At 43.5% G+C, this 15,539-nt stretch overlaps 1 protein-coding gene across 5 annotated transcripts in view; it reads right to left on the bottom strand.

The window, feature by feature from the left end:
• Positions 1–15,539, bottom strand: part of P4HA1 (prolyl 4-hydroxylase subunit alpha 1) — a 77,716-nt gene that overhangs the window by 4,460 nt on the left and 57,717 nt on the right. For 3 of the 5 annotated variants that reach the window (XM_056530448.1, XM_056530446.1, XM_056530447.1), the window contains exons 11-14: positions 14,148–14,201; positions 12,969–13,034; positions 6,646–6,714; positions 3,095–3,191 (exon numbers count right to left, since the gene is read on the bottom strand). In XM_056530448.1, the coding sequence (XP_056386423.1) occupies positions 3,095–3,191; positions 6,646–6,714; positions 12,969–13,034; positions 14,148–14,201 (286 nt within the window). The other 2 variants (XM_056530450.1, XM_056530449.1) reach the window with 2 other exon arrangements.

The raw sequence follows: 15,539 nt of genomic DNA, 5'->3' as shown, positions 1-15,539 counted from the left end.
TGACATAGTAGGGGATGGTCCGAGGAAGACTTCCATTTCCCAATTATACCTAGCTTTACGGGGGAGACTTTTAAAATTCGACCCAAAACGCCTGTTTACCACATGGGAGAGATGGACTGGGGACCCAGACATTCATGAGACTATACTTACGGGATGGGAAGCGGTTTGTAAACAGGTTATCAATGAACGATGGAGGGAGACCTATTTTAAAGTTTCCCACGCAGCCTTGTACGGCTTTAATATCCCACCGTCGCCTTGTTTCCCTGAGCGTATAACACACTGCCCCAAATGTCTTACACCTATGACAAATCTTTTTCACGGGATCTGGGACTGTGCTCACTCGGCTGGCTACTGGCGCTCGATCTGCTCCTACATCAGAGACCACTGGCGGGTAAGTCTTCCTTTTAAGGTTCAGACCCTTATATTTCACCAGCTTCGTCCTCCGGAGGAGGATCGGACGGGGATCCAGAGGATCCCTAAAATAATACATGTGGTCTTGCTGGTTGCTCTCCGATGCTTGTTTCTCCGGTGGTTGGAGGACCGGGTACCGGACCTGCAATTATTGATAACTCAATTGAAGTTCTTTTTAGGGGTAGACAGATTGGATGCTGAACGCCATTGCAACTCTGGCACGGCACGTTTCTTCGAAAAGTGGACACCGTTCATTGTTACACACTATAATCCCCGGGAGGTAGCCGACATTGTATATCCTTTTAGACACACCACATGGTACCTTACAGAATCATTGAAAGGGACGCTGGGGGCATTACAGCTTCCTGATTCAGTTTAGACTGTAAGGATTAAGCTTATTGAATCCTTGGGGAGAGAGGGAATCCTGCATCACTTCACTACAGCACCTCAGTATTTGTCATTTTTAAGACAGTTATTGTATTGTATGTTGGATCGCGGTCCGTTATTTTCCCAGATGGGGATCGTGATATTTCTGATATGTTTTTGTGTTATTCTGAAAATGTTGAATAAAAATATATTGCAAAAAAAAAAAAAAAAACAGTTCGTTGGTGGCGCAGCAGAAAGTTCAGCGATAATTTATGAATTGCATGACCGTTCCACAATGTTGTCAGTATAGTTATGTAGTCATTAATAGTGGGACACAGAGTTTGGTGCACGGCTCAACCTGCCGACCATACGGGTGATTGAGAGATGTACAGTCCGGGCTGGCACGGAGGCATCTTGCACTGGAGGTAATGCCCGTCTGTAGAGTGGAGTCTCGATCTGCAGCTGGCACGGGATGGTGTCCGGCCCGAAAGAGGAGTAAATACCGTAGCTGGTATAGTGGAGACCGCAGTGAGTTCTATGGAGGTGTGGGAGTGGAAGCTGGCGTCCTTGTGTTACTGATGCACTAAAAGCACGCGAGTGAGAGTGGTCCCGAAACAAGGGACATCCAGCTGTTGCAAATTTACAAACTGGTAGCTGGTATATGGAGTGGTATTCAGACTGGTGGTACCATATGTGGATAAAGTGCTAAATGCATTTCAAGGCCACGGGCCTTTTCTTCAGTAGTGGTATAATAAGCCTTATTATACTGCTATTGAAGAAAAGGCTTGCGGCCTTGAAAGGCGTCTAGCACTTTATCCACTTATGGTACCACCAGTCTGAATACCACTCCATATACCAGCTACCAGTTTGGACATTTGCAACAGCTGGATGCCCCTTGTTTCTGGACCACTCCCACTTGTGTGCTATTAGTGCATCAGTAACACAAGGATGCCGGCTTCCACTGAATGGTTTTCACAATAAGCGCATAGAACCTACCTAGTTGCCACTTCAATATCCACAAGAGTTTCTACCATACTATCCATAAGAGTTGCGGCATATCTCTGAAGTGATATAATAATCATTTGGTATTCAGAACTGTTCATTGATTTTGATTTGTACAATTTTTTACTGTACTGTATCACCTCTAGCTCCTTCACCCAATGCACAGGCCCTGCTAGGGCGTTAGGAGATTTTTACTTTATTTCATTATTTTATTATTACATTTTTATATTTTACTTTCTTAATATATGTGAATAAATACTATTAACCTTTTAACTGGATTCTTTTCTCCATCCTTTCACATATGCAGCTTTGAGGACTGGTCTCCATCTAATCAATTGCAAAATTGATTATATGCTTTTTTTCACTTTATATTTGGCCTTTACTGGGTGAAAGCATCACCAGTTACCTTAGGTACATATCATTGCTCTCATTGTGCTGCCTTGGTAAGTGCTCATGCACATTAAGCGTTCTGAGTTACCTCTGCAGTATTTCACTATGGAGCACTCTTTTCTGCCTTTCTAATGTTCACACAGTGGAATGGCCTACCCGGAAAATTTCCGCGCTGACATTCCAACAGCGGAGCGACGTCTGAACATACCGGCGCTAGGACCACTCGGATATGCGGTGTGTCAGACGGCAATGCATTTCCGTGTGGACTCCGAAGAAAGAATAGACATGACTATTGAAATCAATGTCCGAGCAGCAGTCTTCTGCAGATCTTCCGCATGGAAATTCTATTGCGTGAACATAGCCAAACTCTGAGCCCTGTCTTAATTACTTAGGTGTTATGGTCACTGGCACCCCTGCTAGAGGACTGTTGTGATAATGGCTTTCCATAGGAGTTATAGAATTATTATTATTATTATTATTTTTAAATATACACACACATTGTAATCCAGGCCATCTGGCCTATCTTCCGTTGAGAAAAAAAAAAAATAATAATAAAATAAAAAATCAGAAGTGTGTATGCAGCCCACAATGGTACCAATGAAAACTACAACTATTCCAGAAAACAAGACATCATACAGCTTTTGTCAACCGGAAAAAAATAAAGGCTCTTCAAATGCTTAAAAACACAATTTGTTGCTAATGTTTTTAGTTTGAAAAAAAAGTAAGAAAAACTAAGATTTTGCAGACTGAAAAATAAAGATACTGCTCTTGAATTTAAACAAAAAAAAAAAAAGGAAAAAAAACAAAAACATTATAGGGTTATTATAATTTCTTATTTTGGCCACAGGGGGCAGCAACACATCTGCTTCTGTAAATCAAACTTTGCTTTGCAGCAGTATTTAACAGACATATTTTCTGTACTCACCCCATTTGCTGCCAACTAAAACAGGACATGCTGCGTGCCTTGTACTGTAATCTCCTTCTCCACTTTCAAAGAGATTATACCAAAAAACTGCTGTCCCCTACAAAAACACATATTTACAAACATGAGTATTATTTGGAAACAAATATTTCTATATATTTACCAGTCTATAATGTTTTAAAATATAATAATATATTAGCAAAACAAACAAGTCAAGCATAAGACTTTGCAATGGTAAACTAAATCCACACGGAAAAAAAAAATGTAATTACAAAAAACAGACCACAACATTTCAGATTGCTTACATAATAAAAACATTCATAATGCCTAATGAAATTCCTATTATAGATACACTGCTCAAAAAATAAAGGGAGCACTAAGAAAACACATCCTAGATATGAATGAATGCACTAATCGTATGAAATACTTTCGTCTTTACATAGTTGATTGTGCCGACAACAAAATTACACAAAAATTATCAATGGAAATCAAATTTATCAACCCACGGAGGTCTGGATATGGAGTCACACTCAAAATCAGAGTGGAAAACCACAAAACAGGCTGATCCAACTTTGATGTAATGTCCTTAAAACAAGTCAAAATGAGGCTCATTTTGACCTCCCTACAACACCTGGGCATGCTCCTGATCAGGTGGCGGATGGTCTCCTGAGGGATGTCCTCCCAGACCTGAACTAAAGCATCTGCCAACTCCTGTACAGTCTGTGGTGCAATGTGGCGTTGTTGGATGGAGAGAGACATGATGTCCCAGATGTGCTCAATCGGATTCAGGTCTGGGGAACGGGTGGGCCAGTCCATAGCATCAATGCCTTCCTCTTGCAGGAACTGCTGAAAAACTCCAGCCACATGAGGTCTAGCATTGTCTTGCATTAGGAGGAACCCAGGGCCAACCGCGCCAGCATATGGTCTCACAAGGGGCCTGAGGAGCTCATCTCAATACCTAATGGCAGTCAGGATACCTCTGGCAAGCACATGGGGGACTGTGCGGCCCCCAAAGAAATGCCACCTCACACCATTACTGACACCCCGCCAAACCGGTCATGCTGGAGGATGTTGCAGGCAGCAGAACGTTCTACTCGGCGTCTCCAGACTCACGTCTGTCACATGTGCTCAGTGTGAACCTGCTTTCATCTGTGAAGAGCACAGGGCGCCAGTAGCAAATTGTCCTCTGGCAAATACCAAACGTCCTACACCGTGTTGGGCTGTAAGCACAACCCCCACCTGTGGACGTCTGGCCTGCATACCACTCTCATGGAGTCTGTTTCTGACAGTTTGAGTGAACACATGCACATTTGTGGCAAGCTGGAGATCATTTTGCAGGGCTCTGGCAGAGCTCCTCCTTGCACAAAGGCGGAGGTAGCAGCAGGGTCCTGCTGCTGGGTTGTTGCCCTCCTACGGCCTCCTCCACATCTCTTGATGTACTGGCCTGTCTCCTGGTAGCGCCTCCATGCTCTGGACACTACGCTGACAGACACAGTAAACCTTCTTGCCACAGCTCGCATTGATGTGCCATCCTGGATTAGCTGCACTACCTGAGCCACTTGTGTGGGTTGTAGACTCAGTCTCATGCTACCACTAGAGTGAAAGCACCGCCAGCATTCAAAAGTGACCAAATCATCAGCCAGGAAGCATAGGAACTGAGAAGTGGTCTGTGGTCACCACCTGCAGAACCACTCCTTTATTGGGGGTGTCTTGCTAATTGCCTATAATTTCCACCAGCTGTCTGTTCCATTTGCACAACAGCATGTGAAATTTATTGTTAATCAGTGTTGCTTCCTGAGTGGACAGTGTGATTTCACAGAAGTGTGATTGACTTGGAGTTACAATGTGTTGTTTAAGTGTTCCCATAATTTTTTTGAGCAGTGCATATTATAGACCTATACATTCTACACTTCACTGTAAAGTAACAAGATACTCAGGTCTGATTTATTTGAGGTGGAGTATTCTGTTTGGAGGAATCCAGGAACTGTTCATCCCCTACCCAATACCATTCCAAGGGCCCATTCACATCCTAAGGGCCCATACACATTACGGATAGTTTGAGTGGAATCTGGCTTGGAAAATATGGTGCAGCAGCCTCCCATTATTCTCAATGGGATCCTGCTGTACCTTTCACATTATGGAGCCCAGAATCATTCTTTTGGTGGAATCTGCTCTGAAATGCATTGCCGAGCGATCCTAGCGCCAACACCCGCTTCAGACAGAATCTCCAGCTGGAATACCTCTGGGGGAAGATTCCATTGTGTAAATTAGCTCTTACAGTGAAGCATGGTGGTGGCAGCATCATCCTGTAGTGTTGTTTTTCAGAAGCTAGGACAGGGAGATTCATCAGGGTTCAACAAAACTGAAAGGGGCAAAGTACAGAGATATTCTAAATGAAAACCTGATCCAGAGTGTTCTGGACTTCAGACTGGCCTTATGGTTCACCTTCCAACAAGACAACACAGGAGTGGCTTAGGGACAACTGTCTTTCAGTGACCCAGCCAGAGCCCTGACTTGAATCCAATATACCATATCTGGAGAGACCAAATATGTCTTCCACTGATTGTCCCCATCCAGCCTGACCGAGTTTCAGAGGATCTACAGAGAGGAATAGCAGAAAATCCTCAAATCCTCATGCGCAAACCTTCTAGCATCGCCCCAAAGAAGACTGGAGGCTGTAATCACTGCCAAAAGGTGTTTCAACTTAGTACTGAGTAAGGGGTCTAAATACTTATGTCAATGCAAAATTTAAATGTTATCTTTTCAATAAATTGGCAAAAATACATCCCCCCTGCGATTGTGCAATACGACTGCTGGATCATTTGAAGGAGTCGAACACACACATTTTTGAACCATATCAGTTTTTATTTCCAGACCTAAAGGAGTAGTCCAGTGGTGACCCAGTGGTGAACAACTTATCCCCTATCCTAAGGATAGGGGATAAGTTTGAGATCGCGGGGGGTCCGACCGCTGGGGCCCCCTGCGATCTCCTGTACGGAGCCTCGACAGCTCGCGGGAAGGGGGTGTGTCGATCTCCGCGCGAAGCGGCGGCCGACACGCCCCCTCAATACAACTCTATGGCAGAGCCGAAGCGCTGCCTTCGGCAATCTCCGGCTCTGCCATAGAGATGTATTGAGGGGGCGTGTCGGCCACAGCTTCGTGCGGAGATCGACACCCGCTATCTGGCCGGAGAGCCTGGCCCCCGTACAGAGAGATCGCAGGGGGCCCCAGCGGTCTCAAACTTATCCTCTATCCTTAGGATAGGGGATAAGTTTTTCACCACTGGACTACCCCTTTAAAACTGATCTGTCATGGTTTCGGCAGCTGTATCACAGGATCCGGCAGCTATATTGCAGTGAGAATGCACCCTTACATTATGCTTTGACTGTCATTATGGGGTATTTAGTAGAGAATGATGGGGGCGGAGTAGTTTCAACAACCTGACAAAAATGTGAAAAATAAATGTCTGCTCTGAAGATTTTCTGAATGCAGTGTATGTAAAAATTAGAGAAATACAAAGGCAAGGCAGTATTCTTGGCCCTGTGACACAATACCTTTTTAGGGTATACTGCAGCTCCTACTTCTGGAAAGACTGTAGCGCCACCTGCTGGCACGTCACTCATCTGCAAAAAGGAAAAGAATTCATATTTTACTGCATTATACAGACAAATGCTCAGGTCTAGTTTCGGACACCAGTTACAGTTGTAAAACTAAATCTTTATAAGCTGTATAACATAGTAATGCATATCAGACAAAAAGTTACATATGTATATATCCTACGTAAATATATTCATATTCAGTTATCTTCATATCCAAAAGTCATACAAATACCAGGATGAAAATACTACGCAAATCTGCTGCTCCGTCAGCAACAATCAGACAGCACATGAGGGAGCAATAACCATAACCAGATTTCCATTCATTTTTGGCTTTTATATTCTTTAACCTAGTGGTCTCCAACTTGCGGACCTCCAGATATTGCAAAACTACAACTCCCAGCATGCCCGGACAGCCAACGGCTGTCCGGGCATGCTGGGAGTTGTAGTTTTGCAACATCTGGAGGTCCGCAGGTTCAAGACCACTGCTTTAGGCATTTTTTTTATTAAGTCTGTTCTTTCAGTTTCATTTTATTACACTCAAGCTATTGACCTCTGATATCAGCCACATCAGGCTGGGGAACAGGTCATGTGACAGTCTATTGGATTAGGAAGTTTGTGCATCAAAAGGGGGATTCCGGGATATTTTTTCCCAGCCTTTGAGTCTATGATGTTATTAAGGGTCTCACCCGTGAAAGAACTTTTTCACTTTTGTCTGACCTCTCGGCATTTTGAGTGACCATAAAAGACTGAGGAGATTTATCAAAAACTGTGCAGAGGAAAAGTTAACAGTTGCCAATATCAACCAATCAGATCGCTTCTTTATTTTTAACAATGCCCCTGATAAAATAAGCAATCTGGTAAAATTTTGCACAGGTTTTTTTTTTTTTTTTTTTTTTAAATCTCCCCTAATACGTCATAGTGTCCCGGGGAAGAGCAGCTATCCGTACAGCTATTTGCCCAACCACTGCAGTGTACATGTGACCTATGATGTATTGTCTCTGGCCACAAAGGGAAAAACCGGCAAAGGAAGGTAATAAAAAAAGCATTTTACACAGTAATAGAACTTGCTATCATGAACTCAAAGGCTGGTATCGATAAAATCTGGCATGGGGACTACCAAATCAGTCCTGGCAACCAGGTTAGAAAATCTGCCCCTTATCAATTCAGCTGATGGCATGTTATAGATACAGCAGCCTACTGACATCTATAGTAGTGTACTGTAAATAATCCTCCAGCACAATGTTCTCTTGTTCAGCCCAATACACTTTCTCCAGCACTGTGTCATGGAAAACAAGAGGGGAGTAAGTGCTGCCTGTGATTGGCCAGAGAAGTAAAGGAAAGGAAATGCCTGCGAGAGTACTGCTGGAAAACAGCACAGAACTGTCCCACCCCCAAAAATCAGTCATTGTTCCGAGTAGCTAATGGAACAAAACCAGGCAAGTTGTTAAATATCTTTTGAAAGTCTTTTAAATGAGCAAATCCTGCCAGAAAGAGAATGGAAAGCCTGACAGTCAAACACAAATTTGTCTCCACACTAATGCCATATAATATGGGGGTTAAAAGGAGTACTCAGAAGGAAATCATCACAGAGGAACCTTCCTTAACAAAGGCAAAGTAGAACTTTTAGGTTACTTGACTAAATGCATGAGACATGTACACCAAGGTTCTGGTGATCATAACCCCTTAACGACCACAGACGTAAATGTACGTCATGGTGCGGAGCTACTTGGCGCACCAGGACGTACATTTACCTTAAGTGTATGACCGCAAGAATCGGAGCTGAGTTCACCTCATACAAGACAGGTCCCGGCTGCTATGCTAATGGCCGATATCCACGATTGCACGGATGTCCACCATTAACCTCTCAGATGCTGTGATCAATACAGATCATCTGTGGCAATGCGCATGTTAAAATAGAGGATCCCGTACGGTGAACGGCGTAAAACGTGAATTTTTTTTTTTTTTAAGTAAAAAAATGCTGCTTTTTTGTCACATTTTATTCCCCAAAAAATGTATTAAAAGTTATCTAAAAGTTTTATATATGCAAATGTGATATTGATAAAAAGTACAGATGACGGCACAAAAAAGGAGCCCTCATACCGCTCCTTATACGGAAAAATGAAAAAGTTATACAGTCATGGCCGTAAATGTTGGCACCCCTTAAATTCTTGAAGAAAATGAAGTACAGTACTTTTCATAGAAAAGGATTGCAGTAGCACATGTTTTGCTATACACATGTTTCTTTGTGTGTATTGGAACTAAACCAAAAAAGGGAGGAAAATAAGCAAATTGGACATAATGTCACACCAAACTCCAAAAATGGTCCGGACAAAATTATTGGCTTCCTATAACCATCAATAAGCTTCTTACACCTCTCAGACGGAATGTTGGACCACTCTTCCTTTGCAAACGGCTTCAGGTCTCTCTTATTGGAAGGGAACCTTTTCCCAACAGCAATTTTAACCCCTTAAGGACCAGGGGTTTTTCAGTTTTTGCATTTTCGTTTTTTTGCTCCTTACCTTTAAAAAATCATTACTCTTTCAATTTTGCACCTAAAAATCCATATGATGGCTTATTTTTTGAGCCACCAATTCAATTTTGTAATGACATCAGTCATTTTACCCAAAAATCTACAGCGAAACGGGAAAAAAATCATTGTGAGACAAAATTAAAAAAAAAAAAAAAAAAACGCCATTTTGTAACTTTTGGGGGCTTCCGTTTCTACACAGTACATTTTTCGGTAAAAATGACACCTCTTTATTCTGTAGGTCCATACAGTTAAAATGATACCCTACTTATATAGGTTTGATTTTGTCGTACTTCTGGAAAAAATCATAACTACATGCAGGAAATTGTATACGTTTAAATTGTCATTTTCTGACCTATAACTTATTTTTACGTGTATGGGGAGGTAGGAGGGCTCATTTTTTGCGCTGTCATCTGAAGTTTTTTGCGGTACCATTTTTGTATTGATCGGACTTATTGATCGCTTTTTATTCATTTTTACATGATATAAAAAGTGACCAAAAATACACTATTTTGGACTTTGGAATTTTTTTCCACGTACGCCATTGTCCGTGCGGTTTAATTAACAATATATTTTTATAGTTCGGACATTTACGCACGCGGGGATACCACAAATGTTTATTTTTATTAACACTTTTTTTTGGAAATGGGAAAAGGGGGTGATTCAAACTTTTAATAGGGAAGGGGTTATATGATCTTTATTCACTTTTTTTTGCAGTGTTATAGCTCCCATAGGGACCTATAACACTGCACACACTGATCTTTTACATCGTTCAATGCTTTCTCATAGGAAAGCATTGATCAATGATTCTGCCGCTTGACTACTCATGCCTGGATCTCAGGCACTGAGCAGTCATTCGGCAATCGGACACCAGGAGGCAGGTAGGAGACCCTCCTCGTGTCCTGCAGCTGTTCGGGATGCCGCGATTACGCCGCGGCGATCCCGAACAGCTCCCTGAGCTAACCGGCATAGTTTTACTTTCACTTTAGACGCGGCGTTCAACTTTGAACACCGTGTCTAAAGGGTTAATAGCGCGCCACACTGCGATCAGTGCCGCGTGCTATTAGCCACGGGTCCCGGCCGTTGTTGGAGGCCAGGCCCGACCCGCTATGACGCGGGGCCACGCCGTGGCCCCGTGTTATAGATCGGGAGCGGACTCCTGACGTAACGTTACGTCATGGGTCCTTAACAGGTTAAGAGCTCTCCACAGGTGTTCAATGAGATTTAGATCTGGACTCATTGCTGCCACTTCAGAACTTTCCAGCGCTTTGCCATCCATTTCTGGGTACTTTTGATGTATGTTTGGGGTCATTATCCTGCTGGAAGACCCAATATCTCCAATGTAAACCCAGTTTTCTGACACTGGGCTGTACAGTGCGACCCAAAATCCGTTGGTAATCCTCAGATTTCATGATGCCTTGCACACATTAGAGGCACCCAGTGCTAGAGGCAGCAAAAACAACCCCAAAACATAATTGAACCTCCACCATATTTCACTGTAGGTACTGTGTTCTTTTCATTATAGGACTCATTCCGTTTTCGGTAAACAGTAGAACGATGTGCTTTACCAAAAAGCTCTATCTTGGTCTCATCTGTCCACACGTTTTCCCAGAAGGATTTTGGCTTACTCAAGTTCATTTTGGCAAAATGTAGTCTTGCTTTTTTATGTCTGTTAGCTGTGGGCTCCTCCTGGGTCTCCTGCCATAGTGTTTCATTTAATTTAAATGTCGACAGATATTAAAGCTGTCCTGCAGGCTCAGGGAGCATCAGTGTGAGCGCGAACTATCTTTGGAACTTGTTTGGGGCTGCTTATCCCCCATCCTGACTATCCTGCATTGACACCTTTCATCAATTTTTCTCTCCCGTCCACGCCCAGGGAGATTAGCTACAGTGCCATGGGTTGCAAACTTCTTGATAATGTTGTGCACTGTGGGAAAAGGCAAATCTAGATCTCTGGAGATGGACTTGTAACATTGAGATAGTTGATATTTTTCCACAATGTTGGTTCTCAAGTCCTCAGACCGTTCTCTTCTCCTCTTTCTGTTGTCCATGCTCAGTGTGGCACACACAGACACACAATGCAAAGACTAAGTGAACTTCTCTCCTTTATCTGCTTTCAGGTGTGATTTTTATATTGCCCACACCTGTTACTTGCCCCAGGTGAGTTTAACCCCTTAAGGACCAAGGGCGTACAGGTACGCCCTTGGCCCTGCTCTCCTGATATAAAGTCATATCACGGCGGGCCCGGCGTCATAGTGAAGCCGGGACCTGCCTCTAATAGCGCGCAGCGCCGATCGCGGCGCCGCGCGCTATTAACCCTTTAGCTGCGCGCAAAGAGCTGAGCCGCGCGGCTAAAAGTGAAAGTGGCCGGCTAGCTCAGTCGGGCTGTTCGGGATAGCCGCGGCTAATCGCGGCATCCCGAACAGCTGATAGGACAGGACCTGCCTCCTCGCTGTCCGATCGCCGAATGACTGCTCAGTGCCTGAGGTTTTCATTTAAATTTGTTTCCTAAAAAAATAATTCTTTGGGTTTGCCATACATTTTTGGGTAAAATGGGAGGTTTCAATACAAAGTACAATTGGTCACGCAAAAAACAAGCCCTTAAATGGGTCTGTAGATGGAAATATAAAAGAGTTATGGATTTTAGAAGGCGAGGTGGAAAAAATGAAAATGCAAAAATAAAATTGGCCTGGTCCTTAAGGTTAAAATGGGCTTGGTCCTTAAGGAGACACAGTTAGACCCGATGAGGAACTTCTAAAAAAAATTTTTTTATCATTTACCATTTTCTGCAATATTACAGAAAAAGATTGCAGAGATGCTGTTTTTCTTTGCACTGCAATTTGCACTCCAGAGCCACCTCACAGCCAAAAATATATTGTATGTTCAACAATTGAAGAAAGAAATAGAAATAAATTAACACATTTATCATCAAGCAAGCTGTTGCCCCCATATACTGGGGGCAACAGCTAAGGCTCAGCGGCTTAATCCTGAGAGTCCTGAGCTCAGTGCATAAAGATAGACATATCAGCGATCCAACAAACTGTTCCGAACGCTGGAGCTCGTGACATCATAGCCCCGCCCCCTCATGACATCATGCCCTGCCCCCTCAATGCAAGTCTATGGGAGGGGGCGTGGCAGCCGCCACGCCCCCTCCCATAGACTTGCATTGAGGGGGTGGGGTGTGCCATCATGAGAGGGCAGGGCTATGACATCACAAGCTCCCGGCGCTGGCTCCAGTGTTCGGAACAGTTTGTTCCAAACGCTGAGCAGCGGATTACCCCTTTAAAAGGAGAAGAATCCATGGCACCAGGTATTCTCATGCAAGTAACATCTGTTATTCAAGCATTGCTGGGACAAACAGAGGTGGAACAGGGAGCGACAAGTATGATGTTCGCATCATATGACGTCCTGTTCCACCTCTGTTTGTCCCGCAATGCTTGAATAACAGATGTTACTTGCATGAGAATACCTGGTGCCGTGGATTCTTCTCCTTTAATGGATAACACATTCATAACCTTGCCTCAATTTTAAGGTTATAGAGAGATTCCAAAAATATTTCTTAAAAATTACCCCCTAAAAGATTCCCAATATGTGCACACACATTTTTAGCTTATGTGCAAGAGTTATGTATCAATTCATTAATAAGTGACGCCTTAGAAGCATGGAACACATCCAGTGCCACGGGTACTTTAGCCTCCTTATACATACAGTACATGGTGGGGTAATAAATATACCGAAACTGTTAACTCACATAAAACAACCACGTGGCAATTCTGTTGCCTGTACCGAGCTCTTTAAATGCATCCGGTTCGTCTTTCTGCGGAACACACAAGAATACGTTAGTGTACTACTAGCATTTTCAGTGTTCTACACAACATGCATTGTTCCATTTATTGTATCATTTGAAATCTGAAGAATGGCTTTGCTTCCAGCACATACTGAAATCTGGTTTATCCAATAACGGAGTTACAATGTCCAATAGTAATCAGGTTACAGACATTGAGAAACATGCTGAGACAAACAGGAGTGGATTATTATGGATTAGAATCAATGCACTACATCCAAACATTCAGAAAGTCAGATCTAAAGCCTAGTCCAGATTGTTCACAAAATCTAATCCCATGCTACAAAACCACCATGAGTTCTATTGGAAAAAATACTAATTCACTGTCCGGCATTTATCATTGTAGGTGTAAGTGCAGCATTTTTCTACACTTTTTTTGTGTGCTGGTAATGTGTAGGAGTTCCAAATTTATTAAAATGGTCACAGAGCATTTGATAAATTTTGTGCAGGTCACAATTTCTGAAATTTCCCTCTTCACATACACCAAAAAGCTAAGCTAAGTCTGGGCTGGTGTAGTTTTAGAGACTTCTCAGTGGCTTTGCGCCTTATAAAAAGGCGCAGTTCATAAAACCCTTCAATATCATGTGCATCACAATCAGCAGAAATGTGTAAATGCCGCAAGGCGCAAATAAACCATGCTTGCGCCTTTTTTGTGCCTTTTCTAGACACAAAAAACAGTCTAAAGGCAATGATAAATGTCGGCCATTGTGTCTAATACAATAACTATTATAGTGAGTATTTTGATTACTATATTTCCATTTTCCTCTTTTGTGATTATACAAAATGTTCTACTGAGATAGAATAATTGGTCAAATTTAAGATTTATGTTGACACACAAGTATGGTGGTATCACTGAAACCAGCCTTCCCATCAGCTTTGACTCAGGTAATGGTAACACCACATGCTAAATCAGTTACAGATGAGAGCCTACAGATGGAAGGGCTGCTTCAGGACCCCAGAGTGTTACTTGCCCGTGCAAAGTCAAAGTGGGGCTCATATTGTCCTCCCATGCCATAATTTGCCACCTGAAAAAGACAAAAGACAATACATGGGAATATTTATCTGTTCTCCAAAGGATTAACTTACCCTTCCAAAATCAAAGTGGGGCTCATATTGGCCTCCAACACCATAGTTGGCCACCTATGAGAAGAACACAGTGAGGAATAAGAGTGGAAAGACATCAATGTCATTCCCCAAGTTAAATCAGTAGTCCAACAGTCAAATCTCTAGATCTCTATAGATCTGCAGAAGAAAAGGGACACAAAACATCGTACATGTCTGTGTGTGTCTGCAATTACCATATTTTTCGCCCTATAGGACGCACCGGCGTATAAGACGCACATAATTTATAGGTGCAAAATCTAAAAAAATTAAGATTTTGAACCCAATAGTGGTCTTCAACCTGCAGACCTCCAGATGTTGCAAAACTACAACTCCCAGCAAGCCCGGACAGCCGTTGGCTGTCCGGGCATGCTGGGAGTTGTAGTTTTGCAACATCTGGAGGTCCGCAGATTGAAGACCACTGCATAGGAGGTAATACTCACGTGTCCCTGCCGCTCCGGACCCGTCACCGCTGCCCTGGATGTCGCTCCATCGCTGTCCCCGTGTTCCCGTCGCTCCGGAACGTCTCTGCTGCCGGCCGGGTATCCTCGCTCTCCGTCGTCGCCATTACGTAGTTACGCACGCCGACGCACGTACGCGACAACGTGATGACGAGGAAGGAGAGCGCCAGCCATACAGGGGATCCCTGAACGAAGAAGACACCGAGGAGGCAGGTAAGGTCCCTCCCGGTGTCCTGTAAGCACTAACCCAGCTATTCAGTCGGGCTGTTCGGCATCGCGCGGTGAAATCGCGGCGGTCCCGAACAGCCCGACTGAAAAGCCGGGTTAGTGTCACTTTCCCTTCAGACGCGGTGGTCAGCTTTGATCGCCGCGTCTGAAGGGTTAATACAGGGCATCACCGCGATCGGTGATGTCCTGTATTAGCCGCGGGTCCCGGCCGTTGATGGCTGCAGGGACCGCCGCGATAGGTGTGTATTCCCCGTATAAGATGCACCAACTTTTTCCCCCCAGTTTTGGGGAAGAAAAAGTGCGTCTTATACGGAGAAAAATACGGTAATTCCTGCTTAAGTGATACTGTACCAGACTAGATGACAGCAGTGGTGTGTCAACAACTTTTGGGAAAACCAAAGGGATTCCTTTATTCTGCTCATCCTGGGGTTCCTACATATGGGATCACACATTGGTGACCTACACTAACATTTATTGTGCTTCTACTTGGATTTATGTTCTATAAGCAAAAGTGGCAAACAGTAGGTAGACCAGGGCAATATCTGCCTGTAGTTTGTACGTTTTCCCCATATATTGTGGTTTCCTTCATGAAAAGCAGATTATTCTCCTATAAAACTGACCCTTATTTATCTGCAATTGGTTAATATAAAGAAATGAGCATGTAATCTCTGACTGGCAACAGGAACAG

This window comes from Hyla sarda, chromosome 7 (genome assembly GCF_029499605.1).
Source record: "Hyla sarda isolate aHylSar1 chromosome 7, aHylSar1.hap1, whole genome shotgun sequence".
Classification (NCBI taxonomy): Eukaryota; Metazoa; Chordata; class Amphibia; order Anura; family Hylidae; genus Hyla; species Hyla sarda.
Note: the sequence above shows the minus strand (reverse complement) of the source record. Positions and strands in the feature narration are given on the sequence as shown.